We start from the raw sequence: 17,301 nt of genomic DNA, 5'->3' as shown, positions 1-17,301 counted from the left end.
TTCACAGAGGAAACCCTTAAAGGCTACATCTTTATTATATAAGAATATAGTACAAAATATGTGTTATAATGGACCATAACATGAATATATAGTAGACTAAACCCTAAACTTATAGATTTCTAATACAAGTAAGAGACTTGACTTGCACACAAAATAGAATTAAGCTCGAGCCTATGCTAATGAGCTAACATATCTCTAACAAAGAGAAAACCAACCAAATTTGGGCAGGTAGTCGCGAAGTAGATTATTTGTACTCCTATTTACTTTCACAGAACAGCTGGTTGAATCAAAATCTGAATAATTGGGGTTGGCTTCATTACCAACCCATGAGTTGCATTGAAATTATATATAAAGGTACAAAATAAAACTACTAGATTATTTGATTGCAAGTTACAACTGAAAATCCTAGACAGAAGCTAAGGATAAAAGATAATGATGAGACATTTGAATTTAAATAAAATACAATAGTTGGAACCAAATCCTCTACAAGTTTATCTGAAAGTTGCAGAAGCGTTTGAATTGGAATTTCGATTCGCAACATGATCTGTAGAGGCAACGTGAGCTGTAGATATAAGGCATTTATCTTAACAGGGTTTAGAGATTACAAGTAAATAAGTAATCAAATTCAAATGGCACATTACGCATTTCTGTATAAACAGAGATATGAAATCCTTGAATCGTGTACCTATGTCGAATTTGGACACTGATCACACTTAGACTCAGTAGTGATGCCCTTCAGTTCACCTAAATAGAGGCTATTTCCATCTCATATTTCCTCATCACGGGAGTAGCGCCTACAGAGGTCATTTGAGAGGAGTATTCTGAATTAAAAGTGCTATCAGTCTGTGTTGGATGGGAATTTGCATTATCCCTAGGATTAGCAACCAACAAGTGCTGGAATGGGTTTAAAGGTGTGGGAATCTCTACCGCTCCTTCCAACATCTTTACCACAACACTCATCAAAGGTCTTGATTCAGGCCTATACTGAACACACCAGAAAGCTACCTTCATCATTCTCTCTGCTGCCTCTCTATGTTTCTCCTCTATCCCAGAAACTATGCTCAACTCTTCCGGTTCTCCATGTTCGAACTTTTTCCAAGCTAACATTGGGAACCACTCTTGACTCTCTGGAAGACTACCATCAAGGTTCTTTCTCTTCCCTATGATTTCAAATAACAGCATCCCAAAGCTGTAAACATCACACTTTTGGGTTATAGGATATGGCATCCACATTTCTGGTGCAGCATAACCAGGTGTCCCCCTTCCTCCTGTCATGGTGATATGTGTTTTTTCCCTGTTAGATAGCTTCGCCAAACCGAAATCAGCTACTTTAGGCAAGAAGTTTGGGTCCAAAAGAATATTTTCTGGTTTAATATCATAATGGATTATTCGTTGTTGGCATTCTTCATGCAAGTAAGCAATCCCTTTGGCTGTCCCAACTGCAATCTCATGAAGCTTTTCAAATCCTAAGATCTTGTTTTCACGAAACAAGTACTTGTCAAGCGAGCCGTTTCCCATGTACTCATAAACAAGTGCTCTCAGGTTCTTCTCAAAACAGAAACCATAAAAACGTACCAGATTAAAGTGATGAACCCTTCCTATTGTACTCACTTCTGCCTTGAATTGATCCTCAATTTTCTTATCAGAATACCCATGTAGAACCTTCACTGCCAGTATGGATCCGTTACGAAAGATTCCCTTATAGACTGTTCCAAATCCTCCTGAACCCAAAAAATTAGTGAAGTTTTCTGTTGCAGTTCTGAGCTGCAAAGAGGTAAATTTGATTGGCTTCTCTCTTTCCATATCGTTGAGAAATTTATCCATGGTGAGTGTCATAAATCGTGAGTCCGGTGAGTCGGGATTGACATTGATGCTATCCCATTCGCATACCATACACACAAAAATAATCTTTATAAAGACTACTGCTGAAATGTCAAAATTTTAAATCAATGAGAACCTCTCAGCTTTTCAGAGTTTTTGGTAAAATTTACTAAAAATAATGATAAAAAAGTAATGAGTAACAAAGCTGGAAAAGAAAAAAAAAAAAAAAAGAAAAGAAAAAAAGATGGATTTAAAATCTTACCCAAGCCCACAAGAATTGCAACTGTTGCGAACATTATTCAGGAAATGAAATACAGACAATGCGCTCCCACAAACTCTATTGAAAGAGAAGAACTTGTATGAGAAAAGAAATGATGAATTTACTTGAGTTTTATTTCAATGCATTAATCATTGGGAAAAACCTGTTGCACACGCAACCAACTATAACTAAAACGTTGACTTTTAGGTAACGATTTCAAAGTTCAAACACTGCCTTAATTTTTTCCTCTATACTAATATTCTGAAAGTTGAAACCGCGTGGGGTTTGTTTACTGATATGTGAAAATGACAAGCCTGCCTGCCAGGCAGACCATATATAATATGAAGGAAAATGCTGGGATTGTGGGAGGATTGTGACATTCATGTGGTGGGTTCCAAATTTCCAATTGTAAAGTTTCTTTGTCTTCGTTGAATTTCGTTGAATAAAGGAGTTGTGTTCAAATTCCGACTTGATTCAATCTTCTGGCTTCTCAACTATGGAAAATGCTATAGTTACCCAACAAAAAAAAAAATTATAATTTTTTTCCTCAAATTATGGTGAATTGTTATTGGTAAGTGAAAAAGTGATGTTAGCTAACATCACTCACCTCTGTATAAATTGGCCACAACAACAGTTTGTAAAAAATAGTTTGAGGAAACTATAGTAATAGCAGAAGCCCTACTAACAAATTGTTGTAGGAAAATGCCTCCTTATAGTATTACCACACAAGATTGATTATGAAAAAATATTATGGGCTCTAGAAAGATCTTTCGAAGATACTTTGGGAGAAGAGATTTGTGTAGAAATATGAGTTTTTTCATTAACAATTATGTTACAATAGTTGCACACCCGTGTGATGCGCGGGAAAATTTGAAATGATTATTTTTTATTGGATAATTATTGAATTAATATATTAGATTGTATATTTTCAAAAATTCAATATGTGTTATTTGAAATTACGTTTTAAATTAGAAGTTTTTTGTAGTGTAATAAAATTTATTTTGTAGTCAAGTATTATATATAGTGAGATATGTATGAAAACACAATGCAATAATTTTTAAAAAAAAATTGATAGTGTGAGAACTATTAGACCAAGTTGTAACTATATATACTTTGTTTATTACTATACAAATGTATACGATTCAACTCTTATAGGTATATTTTTCTCCAAAACATAGATCCACATCTCTTTCTTCCTCACAGTTGAAATTAAGTGAAAAAGTTAATAAAGATAACTATGCAATAAATCATTATCAATAAATCATATCATAACCCCCTCAAAAAAAATCATATCATAAAGTGGAAATATAAAATAAAATAAAATGCAAAAAGAAAAAAGGACAAAATTTAGCTACAAAATCGGTTGTAACCTTAGGCTAAAACTCACTCAATATCTTTTTATTGGAGGTGAATTTTGACAAATTCACCATTGGATTACATCTTCTTCTTATATTCTCCATGTTTACAAATTTTCAAGAAAATTAAATATCAATAGCTATGTCATCAACACATTTTTAAATTATAAGTTTTTGTAATTTAAAATTATGCATAAAATATAAGTTTATAGATTATATAGTAAATAATATCCGATTGACATAAAATTTGACATATGTATTAAGAGCCTAAAGAACATGCAATTCAACAGTTAGATTTTCAAAATATGCAGTAATATTTATTTTATTGAGTGAGTTTGTAGCTTAAGGCTACAACCAATTTTGTAACTAAACTTTGTCCAAGAAAAAATTCCTTGAGTATCTATACATAAAAACATTAATAGCATAATGATGCTTTAGAGTAAATTATATTTTATCTTATTCCCTTTTTGACATTTTCAGTAAAGATGTTCAACTAAGCAAAGTAAAAGCTTACCAAGTTAACTAAAAATTTGATGGTGTAGATGCTAATTATTTGTGATAAAATGATTAAAATAAAAATAACAAACAGATTTGAGAAAAACACATAAGATTTCCAAAAGAAATTTTAACCAAACACATGGGATGTAACAATACAAAGTTACTACACCGAATATTTTTTGACTTTTTTGATACTCCACAAATAAAAAAACTTTATTCACTTTTTGTCACAGTATAGACTACGGAGGCAAGTCAGCCTACCAAATAATCCACATGATAATCCAAAATTCAACCAAAGCTATAAGAGTGATTTGTGCTTGGAAATTTAAAAAATGCAACACAAAATTAAATATAAAAAAACCATCAACCTAAATTAGAGTTATAAGAAAGAACAAAAATCAGGCATGAGAGAGAGAGAGAGAGAGAGAGAGAGAGAGAGAGAGAGAGAGAGAGAGAGAGAGAGAGAGAGAGAGAGTACTCACAGTTTTTGTGTTAAAAAAATATGGATTGAATTGAATAAATAATATCAAATTTATACAAAATAAGATGGGGAGAAGATGTAACGCCCCAAAAATCATAAACAATAAAATTCTATTTAATCTGAAAAATCCATAAAAATATTAAATAAAAGAATCCAACAACCTAAAAATTTCATCACAAATGTCAGAGCTCTAATCCACCAAAAATTAAAACATCCTCAAAAAAATTCTCCAGTACAATGTTTAATATCATAAAAGTAAAAATAAAATCTTCAGTCCCACAAAATAATTTATAACTGCTGACTTCCAGGAATCTCTACTCCAATAATCCATCTAATGTATCTGTAAAGGGAAATAAAGGGGGGTGAGATAACTCAATAAGTGGAATTCACTAACATTGGGGTGTGGGAACAACCTTTAAAAAAATAATTCTTACAAACAATTCATTACTCATACCTCATCAATATTTTATCATCAAATATTTCATATAAAAGAAATAATAATCTTTATATAGTGAGCCATCATAGTGTATATATATATATCGATACCATCACAAACACAATTTCCTAGGCTTTACTCGTGGTCAACGTTTACGTCCCGTTGATAAGGTTGTGCTATCTCCTTTTCTAGGACTGGAACCTCTTTTTCATTCCCTTTCTTAAGGATGGTTCCTTTGGAACCTAAAGGTGCACTCCCTTGCTAAGGAGCTTCCTTTTGGATCCTCAATAGTATACTCCCTTGCTAAGGAGCTATCAAATGTTCATTGTCCCCTTTTTTGGGACTATTTATTGCTAAGGACTAGCTGCAGTATGATTGTCCCTTACTAAGGACTAACACAATATTGAGCTTTTTAATCACAACTTGCCATAGGTTTTCAAAACATATTCAAGATGCTCATATAAATAATCCATTCATAATTCTCAAAAGATCAATATATATTCACACATACAAGTTTAAATAAATTTAGGTTGTCCCACATGTTTTTCGTAAAATGAATATTCAACGTGTACATCAAGCATTTATAAAGTATTAATTTATATATAATATCAACATATTTATTTGATATAGAATAGTTTAATAATCAAACACTGTTTTGGGAAAACCCCCAAAATTAGCAAACACCACTTACCTCTTAGTTGCAAAAATAAAGGAAATCAACCTCCCTTGAATCACAACAAATCTGTAGAATTAGAACCTAGCAACACCAAAAATAGGTTCATCAATACACAATTTCCCACTTAAAAATCTATTTTCACGCTTAAACGGTTTTATCCTAGACAAAATTGTTATATTCAAAATCCTCTATTTATTCGCTTAACTATCCAATTTAATATTGGAAGCCACGTATAGCCTTAATTTATCCACTAGTTGTTTAGCATTCCCACTTGATGCTGCTGGGTATTGACTCTAATATTATATATATACATCAAGTGGGATATCTATTGACTCTAACATTATATATATATATATATATATATATATATATATATTCAATCTAACATGGCTCCCACGTACAAGCCTTAATTCATTCATCTAGTTGCCTATTTCCCCATTAAAGCTGTTGGACAAGTTTTAGAAAACAATAAAAGGATGATAGTTGATTTGGTCAACAATGGAGGCTATGTGTGAATTCATATTAACACAAGCACCCTTATCCCTTTAACATAGTCACAAAGTCCAAGCCTATTACTCTATTTGTTCAATTTCAAGTCTATGATGACCATACAACTATATATATACAATTCCTACTACAATAATCATCATGGTCTGCTAGAGAAGCCAAAACTCCCTTTTAAAAGCTTTAAATCTTCATAGTAAAAAATTATTATACATATATCTATTCAATCAAATATAGGAAGCCATGTAGAAGCCTTAACTATCAATCTAGTAGCCTATAATTCTCATGATGCCGTTGGACTTGTTTTAGCCAATAACAAAAAGGTGATGGTTGATTCGGTCAACAATGAAGGCTGCACTCTTTTCTATTAGTATAGAGATAGTCTAGGTTCATAACAATTTCTACCAATGACTATTCCAACTTCTTAAATCTAAAGCATTAGAAAATCATACCTGTAGACTCCAACTCAATGCCACAATGAAGAAAGCAGAGTTCAATAGTCGGCTGAAGTAAAAGGAAATACACGTGTGACCAAAGAGGAAGAAAGCTAGGGTTTTATTTATTTATTTTTTTTTTTTAAAGCTTAACAAGGCCCATATATATATATATATATATATATATATATATATGTATATATATACTTATGTCACCTCACTTGGGCTTCATATTCCAAAGTATATATCTCACTTTTAATATCTTAGGCCCAGATCAATTTAATCCATCTAATTGTAGGCCTCTTTTATAATTTAAGTATAATAATTAAATTGATATAAAAAAAATACGGGGTGTTACAGAAAAAGAGTCAAAATATAAGAAAGAGGAAATGATGAAGAAAGTTTAACAATTGAAATCAATTTGGGTAGTTGAATACAATCAAACATTTACATCAAATGAATAGTCAAACATGGGCATATATCCACTAAAAATATAATGAACTATTCAATTTTGACAATTACTTGAAATTAGAAAGAATAAAATGAAAAGTTAAATCAATTTGAATAGTTGAATAGTCAAAAATTTGCATTTAAAACAAATGAATATTAACATGTTGAATAGTAATGGAGAGCATTAATAGGTTTGTCCATAAACTATATTTAATTATTTTATATAAAATAAAATATAAAAATCATAAATGAAGTTTTTTTTTTAAGTATGACGTGGCTAATGAGGTGGCTCAACATGAGTATAGTAACACTAAATTCTATGTATCAGCTTTTAAATATAACTAGCCATGAACCAGCGCGTTGCGCATGATAATTATTTTTATGGTGGTTTTATTAAATTTTTTTTTACAATTTAAACTAATCTAATAATATGTAATGTATTTCGTAATTATATTTTTATTTATTATAGGAAATATCATAAATATAATATATGAACAATCCAAAACACCAAAAAAACGTAAACTAAAAAAAATTAATAAAACTTAACAATGATTAATTGAACCAATATTAGGATAAAATTTTGTTTTTGATAATCTATTAAGGTTATTTTCTTTGTAGAAATTATAATTTCGGCCACCCAAAACATATTATCAACCTAAAGTAGAGATGCAAGAAAAATAAAAAAATTCACCAAAAAATTTAGAGAGAGAGAGAGAGAGAGAGAGAGAGAGAGAGAGCTATTTTTTTGTGAGGAAAAACTATGCATAGAATAGAAGAGATAGTGACAAATTTATAGTAAGAGACTGTGAATAAAAAGAGACAAAAATAAAGGAAGATGAAGGGAAAGAGGAATAATGATATTAATGTAGAGGGTAGTGGAGAGATGAAATGGTAACGGAAAGAGAAAGGTTTGGGAAAGTGTAAATATTAAAAAAATAAATGTTAAAAACAATTATAGGAAAATTGAAAAAAAAAAAAAAAAAAAAAAAAACTAAAGCTTGAAAGGCTTCAACGTTGTTGTTGCTTTTTTTTTTCTTTTTTCTTTAAGCTAAAAAGGCTCAAACAAAACCCTAAAGCTGAAGTAAAAAGGCTTTGGGTTGGGCTTGATAGTGGAACTAAGTAAATAAGAGGTGGGCTGGATTAATTATACAAATTTATTATAGGTGATAGTGGAAGTAAATAAATAAGTAGTGAACTGGATTTATTATAAGGTGATAGTGGGAGTAAATAAATAAGTAGTGTGCTGCATATATAGGGCTAAAAAATTGTAAAAACCATTTTAAAATTGTAGGACAAAATTTTTTTTTTAAATGACGTGGCAGCTGATGTGGCGCAACGTGAGATCAGCAGCATTAAACGCTATACTTCAGCTTTTAGTAATAACTAGCACAAACCCACGCTATGCGTGGGAATATTATTAATGATCATTTGTAATTAAACTTATTTCAAAGAAAAAATTTTGTAATAAAAGTTCTTTAAGGAACATTTTGTGAATTGCCAAAAGAAACTTCTTACCGCATCACTACAAAAAAACTGGCCTACTGCGGCGGGCCAAAACCGCCGCTAAAGCCCCAAAAACCGCCGCTATAGGTCCATTTCACCTATTGCGGCGGGGGCTATTGCGGCGGTTCTACCCGCCAGGCTTGTCGCGACGCAATAGCTCTATTGCGGCGGTACAAAAACCCGCCGCTGTAGATACGCTTTTTAGCAGCGGTTTTAGTCTATTGCGGCGGGCATAAAACCGCCGCTATACAACATTCAAATTCGTTTTAAATGACTTTTAGCGGCGGGTCGTACCCGCCGCTATATGTTCAAACCTATAGCGGCGGTCAAAAAGCGCCGCTATAGGTCCACATTTAATAGATAAAAATGTGGACCTATTGCGGCGCTTTTTGACCGCCGCTATAGGTTTGAACCTATAGCGGCGGACTATAAGCGCCGCTATAGGTCCACGTTTAATAGATAAAATGTGGACCTATTGCGGCGCTTTTTGACCGCCGCTATAGGTTTTTTTTTTTTTTTTTCCCAGCGGGCTTTGAAACTACTGTTTACATCAAATATAAGGGACAACCTGTTTCAAAGAACCTGTTTTGCATCAAATATATTGTTCAAACCTGTTACAATAATTATTAAAAGAAAAGTTACTGCTTGATCCTCTTAACTGTGCTAATGTACCTATTTACACAAAAATCTAACACTTGGAAGACGTGCTAAAAAGCTACAACTTAACCAGCCAACCAAGTTGTCAGTAATCATGCAATCCTATCCTTATCAACATTATAAGGATATGAGTAACAACAAAAGCACCATTTTCTGGCTCAAAGAATCCCCGCAAGAGCAACAAGAAAATTAATCATGCAAGATTGAAAACCCTCTAAATCATATAGAGGAAACAATTTACTATAATAAAATAGAGAATGCAATGCTTAAGTTTATGTCCAAAACTGAAGTTCACAATAAATTTGAAAAATACAATAATACCTCTCTAGAAACCCAATGAAGCCAAGATTGCAACAAGATCTCGACTCTGAACAAAGCACTGTTTTTTTTTTCTTTAGATCTTCACACAGCTTAATTTCACTCAATGCATGTTCCTCTCTATTACATCCCTTTTTATAGTCCCAGCTCCATCACTATTCCTGAGCTTTTCCCACAGGGCTCAAGCAATTGATGAGAAACTTCGTGTGGTTGAATGAGATTCAAATGTGTGGCTGATAGATCATAAAGTGAAATATTAAAACTTAAAAGTGAGACAAAAAGAAACTTTTATTCAACAAACAACAAATAGGGTAAACCAAGCTATCTAGTTTAACAAATTTGAAATTTTGCCATCTACGCTAAAAAAACTAGGCTTATGACAATAACAAAACTCCAACCTAGTAACTAAAACTATTTATTGTGATCTGTATAAACATCAGCTGCTTTTCAACTTCCCAAATTTAATTTATGTAAAAAAATTCTGAAGAACTACATTAAGTTTAAATGTGACTCAGAACTACATTTGATATATGAGATATGACATGAGATGAGAACCACCACTAACTTAGTTGGTTTTATGTGTACGGGTAGATATTATAATTTTAATAATTCCATAGTAAATTATCCTAAGGATTCTAAAGAATCATAATACAAAAAAGGATTTTCCTTTAGGATTTGCATCCACTCAAAGACCCAAAACTAGGTGACTTGAGCTTTCTTTGAACTCAGTATAACAAGCGTAAAAAAATATTGAACCATCACTCATCAATTAAGTGATAATTAGGTCAAATTAAAATTGAAACTTATAAATTAAGCATATTTTCATTTTCATCCTTATAGTTTTAATTTTTTTTTTCAATTGAATCTTTAACATTTCAATCTGCTTCTAATGTTGTCCTTCCATTCACCTTTGTCCATTTATCACGTTTAAGCGCAACAAAGCAACGTAGTTTTATTAATTTTTAACTTCCAAACCAATAAAAAAGTCAAGGAATTAATTTTAAATTATAACATTCAATGAAAATAAAAAATTTCCCCTAATCGAGGATGATATCACGGGTGGAGCCAAATACAGTATGGTATAATATGCATGAGAAAGGCAGAAATAGTGTAATCTTTCTAAGGACTACAAATTTAGATATACATCTACAAGCCCATGAGAAAGTATGAGAAAGTACAAAACATCACCTTAATGAGAATCAACAGCATATATGCAATGTAAGAACTGAATGACTGATATTTTCAATTAGTCTATTAGGAGTTTATTGATTGATGCCACGTCCAAGAATGATGAAAAAGAACATTAAATATGTAACTTAATATTTGACAACTTGAATAATAGAAAATAAAAGATAGATAACTTAGAAATCAGTACCAAGCAAGAGAGAACAAACCTAGAAGTCAGCACCTAAGGTTGATTGGAGTTAGCACCAACTTAAGCAAATTTCAAGAGAAACTTTATTAAAACAATCAAATTGTTAATTGTTTCTGTAGGAATACAATATTGTGCTGATATATGACTTAACCCTGATTCTAATTGAGTTAGGAAATCGTAATTTTAATACCTTGGGAAATCCCAATTATTGAATTACAAAAATAACCTTGACTCTAGAAAATTAATAAAAGACAATACCCTAGTTAACTTTAAAAAAATTTATAATTGACCAATAAAATACAATTTTGACTTCCAAAATTAAATAAAACTAAATTAAAATAAAATATAAATTTGAATATTGGGGTAGAGAAAAGCAACTGAATGGTAGAGATAAAATATAAATTAGACCAAAGTGGACATAATGGACCAAATAGAGCCAACCACCAAAGTAAACTTTGGATGGGAAAAAGTAGACATAATGGACCGAATATGACCAAATAGGATCAAATAGATCTGAAGTTATTTTTGCTTGGTTTTTTACGATATATTTTTTAATATTTTGTCCTCCTTTCACCCTTCTTATTCACTGTGATTGAGTTAATTATTATAATTTATGTTTTTGACAAAATAAGCCATCAGCACTATTCATTGTATTCAAACTTCTTCAAGACCGTATTCATGCCAATCAGATTTCCAAACAAATTGTATGTCTAATCTATGACTATGCAGTCTATGCATGCCTATCAAAAAAGAATCTGACTATGCATGCCCGCATGTGAAGGAAATAATTGATCCATTATCACTATAAGAAAAAAGTTTTTACTCAAAAAAAAAAAAAAAGTTGCAGCATACTTATAAGGTTTGTGTGAAAATTAAATTATTTTTGCGGCATTTAAAATCTTTTTAAGGAACTAATAATCTAGTTTACATCAATATTACAGCTGGAGATAAAAGAAAAGCAGCTAATATGTAGAGATAACATCCAAACACAGTTTGAAACCTTCAATTATGCACTTGAAAGGAGGAGAGGGGGACGGAGGAAAAAATAGCGCGCAACACGCTAAAAGTATCAAGTCCGAGATATTAAGATACAAGTAGTGTCAAAATTTGAATATTGGGGTTCTGGGTGTATTTTTTAATGCCAACATGGGGAAATTTAAGTTTGATAGTCAATAAAGGTTTGGAAAAATAATAATTTTTAAAATTTTTTTGATTAAATTTTTTTTTATATATATGATTTGAAAGATCCATGGGTTATAAAATGCAGAAAGAAGATAAATTAAGCATAGCCAAAAAAAGCAAGGTATCAGAGACTTTTTATTTGCAATGAGAGAGAGACAATACTCCATCAATCTAATTACAATGACATATAAATGAATGCACTAGCACTCCAAATTCAAGGGCAAAAAGAACAAACACATAATTCATGACAAATAGGTTACATCAAACATGAACATACCGTAGTTGCCCCTGTACTTTCTACGTCAAGATATGGAGCAAGTTCTTCAGCGGTGACAACACCACCATTGGAGGATATGTATTGCCCAATCTGCATTTGCATATTAAGGAAAATGATTAAATTATTGCATTCTTCTTCCCTTTTCGTTTTTTATTTTTCCAAGTTCTACATTCCCATGCAGACCTATAATTATATCTTTCCTTTTCTCTCCTTTTTCTTTACTACAACTCACGCCCCATAAGAAGTCAAACCCGTGACTGACCCTCAATGCCTTACTTATCCAAGAGGACACAATTTGGTCCAAAGAACATTGGCACCTTTTTTTTTTCAATTTATTTATTTTTTAACATAAAGCAATATATTATTATACGTAATGTTTTTGTGTGTGTGGGTGTGTGTGTGTCTTTGAGAGAGAGAGAAAGAGAGACAGAGAGATTCCACTAATCCAAATGGGGCTATATATTAACTTTCAGCAAGACACATTAACCAATTCAAGACCCAATACACGCCAACATATCAAATGAAACGCAAGAAAAAGTAAAAAAGAAACACCCCTTATGGAGATTGCAACACAGTTCACACATATTAATACTTCCCAAAACAAAACATCAGTCCATTGTGGTTATTACATTAAAGAACAACCAAGTTAGCAAACAAACAAAAACCCATTTATTAATCACATATTCCCATTATTTTTCATATCTCACTTTGATTTTTTTGGGTAAGATTACACAAATATTCATAAAAAAGAAGAAGAAAAAGAATTAAGGTTAGTTCTTACCCCAAGCAACAAGATTGCATTCCTCGCTAGTAGCACTAGCCCGATTCGCTCGGCACTCAATGCCTAATCAAAACCCCATATTAGAAAAAAAACCCAAAAATTAAAAAACAAAAAAGAAAGCTCAAAATTATGAGGGTACATACGAGTAGATCCATGATGTGGTTCCTACGGCAGCTATCCACCACAATATCCGCAATCAACACAAAACCCAACAAAATTAAGCAACCCAAAAATTCAGACAAAAATGAAAGAGAGATAAGAAGGGAAATTTGATATAAGAGAAATTAACCCCAAGCCCAGAGAGAAACGGCGTTCCACTCTTTGATTTCGAAGCATTTGTTGTTTTTCCTAAAAGAAGAGGAAGAGGAAGAGATGAGTGAAGAGAGAAAGAGGGGATGGGGAATGAGGAGGGCGGCTGAATGAGAAAAGAGATGTCTAGGGTTTTTTATGTTTAGTTTTAAATAGAACCAAAACGACGTAGTTTTGATAATAGTAACTTTAAAAATGAAAAGGAAAAAAAAAGCTGTCATGGAGGTTAGAACCTTGGAAAAGTCCTTCAAAAATATGCATGGTACACGTGTTAACCACTAAGGTAACAACATTTTATTTGTTCATTATCTTCTATAATATTAATACTTATCTATGTGTATCAGATTTTTTTTTTTTTGGCTTATCTTTTCCTTTTGTGTGTGGATATTTTCAAACTTTTCACTCAAACACAAACTCTTTTTAAAGGATTTGAATTTGAGAAGTTTATCAATAACAAATTTATGTTTATCACTTTGTTTAAATTCAATTATTTTTGTTTGAGATTTAAAAATATCGAGATTTTGAGAGGAGAATTTTTTTTTTTGACATTTTTTTCTTTCTTTTCTTTAAAGTAACACAACATACTTCCCTAAATGGTTCAAAAAAAAAACGTACTTCCCCAAAAACAAAGTAATTGAACAATTAAGAGTATTTAAGTTTAACAAAATAAAATAAAAAATAAAAGAAAGGAAGGACCAAGAAGTAACCGAATTCAAATAGAAAATATACTTTTCAAATAGGGAAGAAGAGATTTAGAAGAAAAAAAAAATGAGAATTGAAATTTTAAAGGAATAGCAATTTAAAAAAAAACAGCAATTTTTCAAAAATAGAGGGAGAGATAAAAGAGGTTGAAATTTAGGATTTGATGAAAAAAAGAATAGTTTAGTTTTACGTGGGAGTTAATAATATATTTTTACTGAATTATCCTCAAGTTTTGTTTTGTGTTTGAATTCCTATATAAAAATAAAAAGGGAAAACTTTTTCAAATATGTTGGTGAGAGTTTGTGTTTGAATTGCTATTAAAAAAAGCACAAAATTTAAGTATCAAATTTTGTGATGGGAAAATATGGAATCCAAAATTATAATGGATGCAAATTATTAACATATTTTCAAAAAATAGAAGAGCCTGCGAGCACGCGTGAGTGCATGCTTAGAGGCTAGTTATTATCTATGTATGATAGAAAACTGAAATTTTTGACTTTTTCAAAGACCTATATTAGAATTAGGATTTAAAAAATAATTATAATATTTTTAATTAGACCTCACATTAGATTTTTTTTATATATAAAAAAAGGACTCACTTTAGGTTTCAATACAAAGAAAAAGAAAAAAGAAAGACTCACGTAAAACTCTCACACTATTTAGTTTAAAACATTAAAATGATGATGTGGAAAGTTGTGGAAGTTTCAGATGTTTCGGGTTTAATATTTAAATAAAATAATAATTTTATTTAAATATTAATGATAATGATGAATTTCAGTTAGATTAAAATGGATTGTTGTTAAATTAATATTTTTATCAACTTAGAAATTATAAGAGAAGAAGATAAAAACAAAAAAAAAATTATATTTATTTTTAAAAAAATTTAAAAAAAAATCTGCAATTTGGTGAAGTCACTTGGTTATTTTATTAATGAGCTATGAAATAAAATTTAAAAACAAAAAACAATCACATATACTCAATAAAATTCACCACTCAAATTTCTCAAAAAAAAAATACCACACGACAAAAATTATCACACATTCTTATTAAAAATTAAAAAATAAAAAATAAATTATCATGGCTATTATTAAATTTATGTAAGAATTTTAATATTTGACTAACTACGTTTACTTTTTTAAAAAAAAATGACTAATTGGATGGTCAGATTGAGAGAACATAATCATACAAGTACACAGCACATGTCAGTCACGTGCCATTTTTAGATTTAAAATCTAACTGTTGGACTTGAAGAGTGTAATTAAAGGTTAATTTTGGTAAATTATGGTCACAATCAAACGGTAGATTTATCAAAATTCACATCGAATTAAGAAATATAAGTCTGGCTTTATGTTACACCTCATGTAACTTTAAAAAATGTTACACCAACCAATAACTTATTGTTAAATTTATATTTTGAAAATCCAACCGTTGGATCACATTTTCTTTATGTTCTTAACATGCATGCCAATTTTGATGTCAATCGGATGTAATTTACCATTTGATCTTTAAACTCATCCTTTATGCGTTATTTTCAATTACAAAAACTTGAATTTAAACAATTGATTGATGACATGACTATTAATCTTTGATCACCTTGAAATTTTTTAAGCATGAAAAATATATGAAAATAGTATAATCTAACGGTAGATTTGTCAAAATTCATATCGAATTAAGAAATATAGGGTTAGGTTCATGTTACACTTGATATAACTCTAAAAAATGTTACACCAACCAATAACTTATTATTGAATTCATATTTTGAAAATCCAACCGTTTGATCACATTTTCTATATGTTCTTAACATGCATGCCAATTTTGATATCAATCGGATGTAATTTACCATTTGATCTTTAAACTTATCCTTTATGCGTTATTTTCAATTACAAAAACTTGAATTTAAACAATTGATTGATGACATGGCTATTAATCTTTGATCATCTTGAAATTTTTTAAGCATGAAAAATATATAAAGATAATGTAATCTAACAGTAGATTTGTCAAATTTCACATTGAATTAAGAAATATAGGATTGGATTCAAGTTACACTTAATGTAACTCTAAAAAATGTTACACCAACCAATAAGTTATTGTTTAATTCATATTTTGAAAATCTAACCGTTGGATCACATTTTCTATATGTCCTTAACATGCATGCCAATTTTCATGCCAATCGGATGTAATTTACCATTTGATCTTAAAACTCATCTTTTATGCGTTATTTTAAACTACAAAAATTTGAATTTAAAAAATTTATTGATGACTATTAATCTTTGATCACCTTGAAATTTTGCAAGCATGAAAAATATATGAAGCTAATGTAATCTAACGGTAGATTTTTCAAAATTCACATTGAATTAAGAAATATAAGATTGGATTCAAGTTACACTTAATATAACTTTAAAAAATGTTACACCAACCAATAAGTTATTTTTTAATTCATATTTTGAAAATCCAACCGTTGGATCACATTTTCTATATGTTTTTAACATGCATGCCAATTTTCATGCCAATCGGATATAATTTACCATTTGATATTTAAACTCATCTTTTATGCGTTATTATAAACTACAAAAACTTGATTTTATACAATTGATTGATGACTATTAATCTTTGATCACCTTGAAAGTTTGCAAGCATGAAAAATATATAAAGATAATGTAATCTAACGGTAGATTTGTCAAATTTCACATTGAATTAAGAAATATAGGATTGGATTCAAGTTACACTTAATGTAACTCTAAAAAATGTTACACCAACCAATAAGTTATTGTTTAATTCATATTTTGAAAATCCAACCGTTGGATCACATTTTATATATGTTCTTAACATGCATGCCAATTTTCATGCCAATCGGATGTAATTTACCATTTGATATTTAAACTCATCTTTTATGCATTGTTTTAAATTACTAAAACTTGAATTTAAATAATTGATTGATGACATGACTATTAATCTTTGATCACCTTTAAATTTTGTAAGCATGAAAAATATATGAATATAATATAATCTAACAGTAGATTTGTCAAAATTCACATCGAATTAAGAAATATAGGGTTGGGTTCAAGTTACACTTGATGTAACTCTAAAAACTGTTACACCAACCAATAAGTTATTGTTGAATTCATATTTTGGAAATCCAACCGTTCGATCACATTTTCTATATGTTCTTAACAAGCATGCCAATTTTAATGCCAATTGGATGTAATTTACCATTTGATCTTCAAACTCATCTTTTATGTGTTACTTTAAACTACAAAAACTTGAATTTAAACAATTGATTGAT

The 17,301-nt window shown here is 30.3% G+C and overlaps 1 protein-coding gene and 1 long non-coding RNA gene across 3 annotated transcripts; both read right to left on the bottom strand.

Moving 5' to 3' along the window:
- Positions 1 to 433: 433 nt before the first annotated feature.
- On the bottom strand, positions 434 to 2,235 carry LOC142622833 (G-type lectin S-receptor-like serine/threonine-protein kinase At1g34300). Of its 2 annotated transcripts, none has more exons than XM_075796388.1 (2): positions 2,084 to 2,235; positions 434 to 1,925 (listed from the first exon to the last, which is right to left on the bottom strand). In XM_075796388.1, the coding sequence occupies exons 1-2, from the start codon at positions 2,115 to 2,117 to the stop codon at positions 745 to 747; spliced, it is 1,215 nt and encodes a 404-aa protein (XP_075652503.1). In that variant the 5' UTR covers positions 2,118 to 2,235; the 3' UTR covers positions 434 to 744. The 2 variants fall into 2 exon arrangements, with proteins under 2 accessions (XP_075652503.1, XP_075652504.1); XM_075796389.1 differs by having other exon boundaries at positions 434 to 1,922; positions 2,084 to 2,196.
- Positions 2,236 to 9,296: 7,061 nt separating this feature from the next.
- On the bottom strand, positions 9,297 to 13,018 carry LOC142622834 (uncharacterized). The gene is made up of 3 exons (XR_012841967.1): positions 13,008 to 13,018; positions 12,227 to 12,316; positions 9,297 to 9,625 (listed from the first exon to the last, which is right to left on the bottom strand). It is a non-coding gene; the product is annotated as an uncharacterized LOC142622834 (long non-coding RNA).
- Positions 13,019 to 17,301: the final 4,283 nt, after the last annotated feature.

This window comes from Castanea sativa, chromosome 1, assembly GCF_040712315.1.
Source record: "Castanea sativa cultivar Marrone di Chiusa Pesio chromosome 1, ASM4071231v1".
NCBI classification, from domain to species: domain Eukaryota; kingdom Viridiplantae; phylum Streptophyta; class Magnoliopsida; order Fagales; family Fagaceae; genus Castanea; species Castanea sativa.
The sequence above is the reverse complement of the archived record's forward strand: the minus strand, read 5'-3'. Positions and strand labels throughout refer to the sequence as shown.

Coding starts and splice junctions, on each gene's coding strand:
- LOC142622833 (XM_075796388.1), bottom strand. CDS start 2,117: ATGTTCGCAACAGTTGCAATTCTTGTGGGCTTGG. Junction 1,926..2,083: donor TGCAATTCTTGTGGGCTTGG/GTAAGATTTTAA, acceptor TTGACATTTCAG/CAGTAGTCTTTATAAAGATT.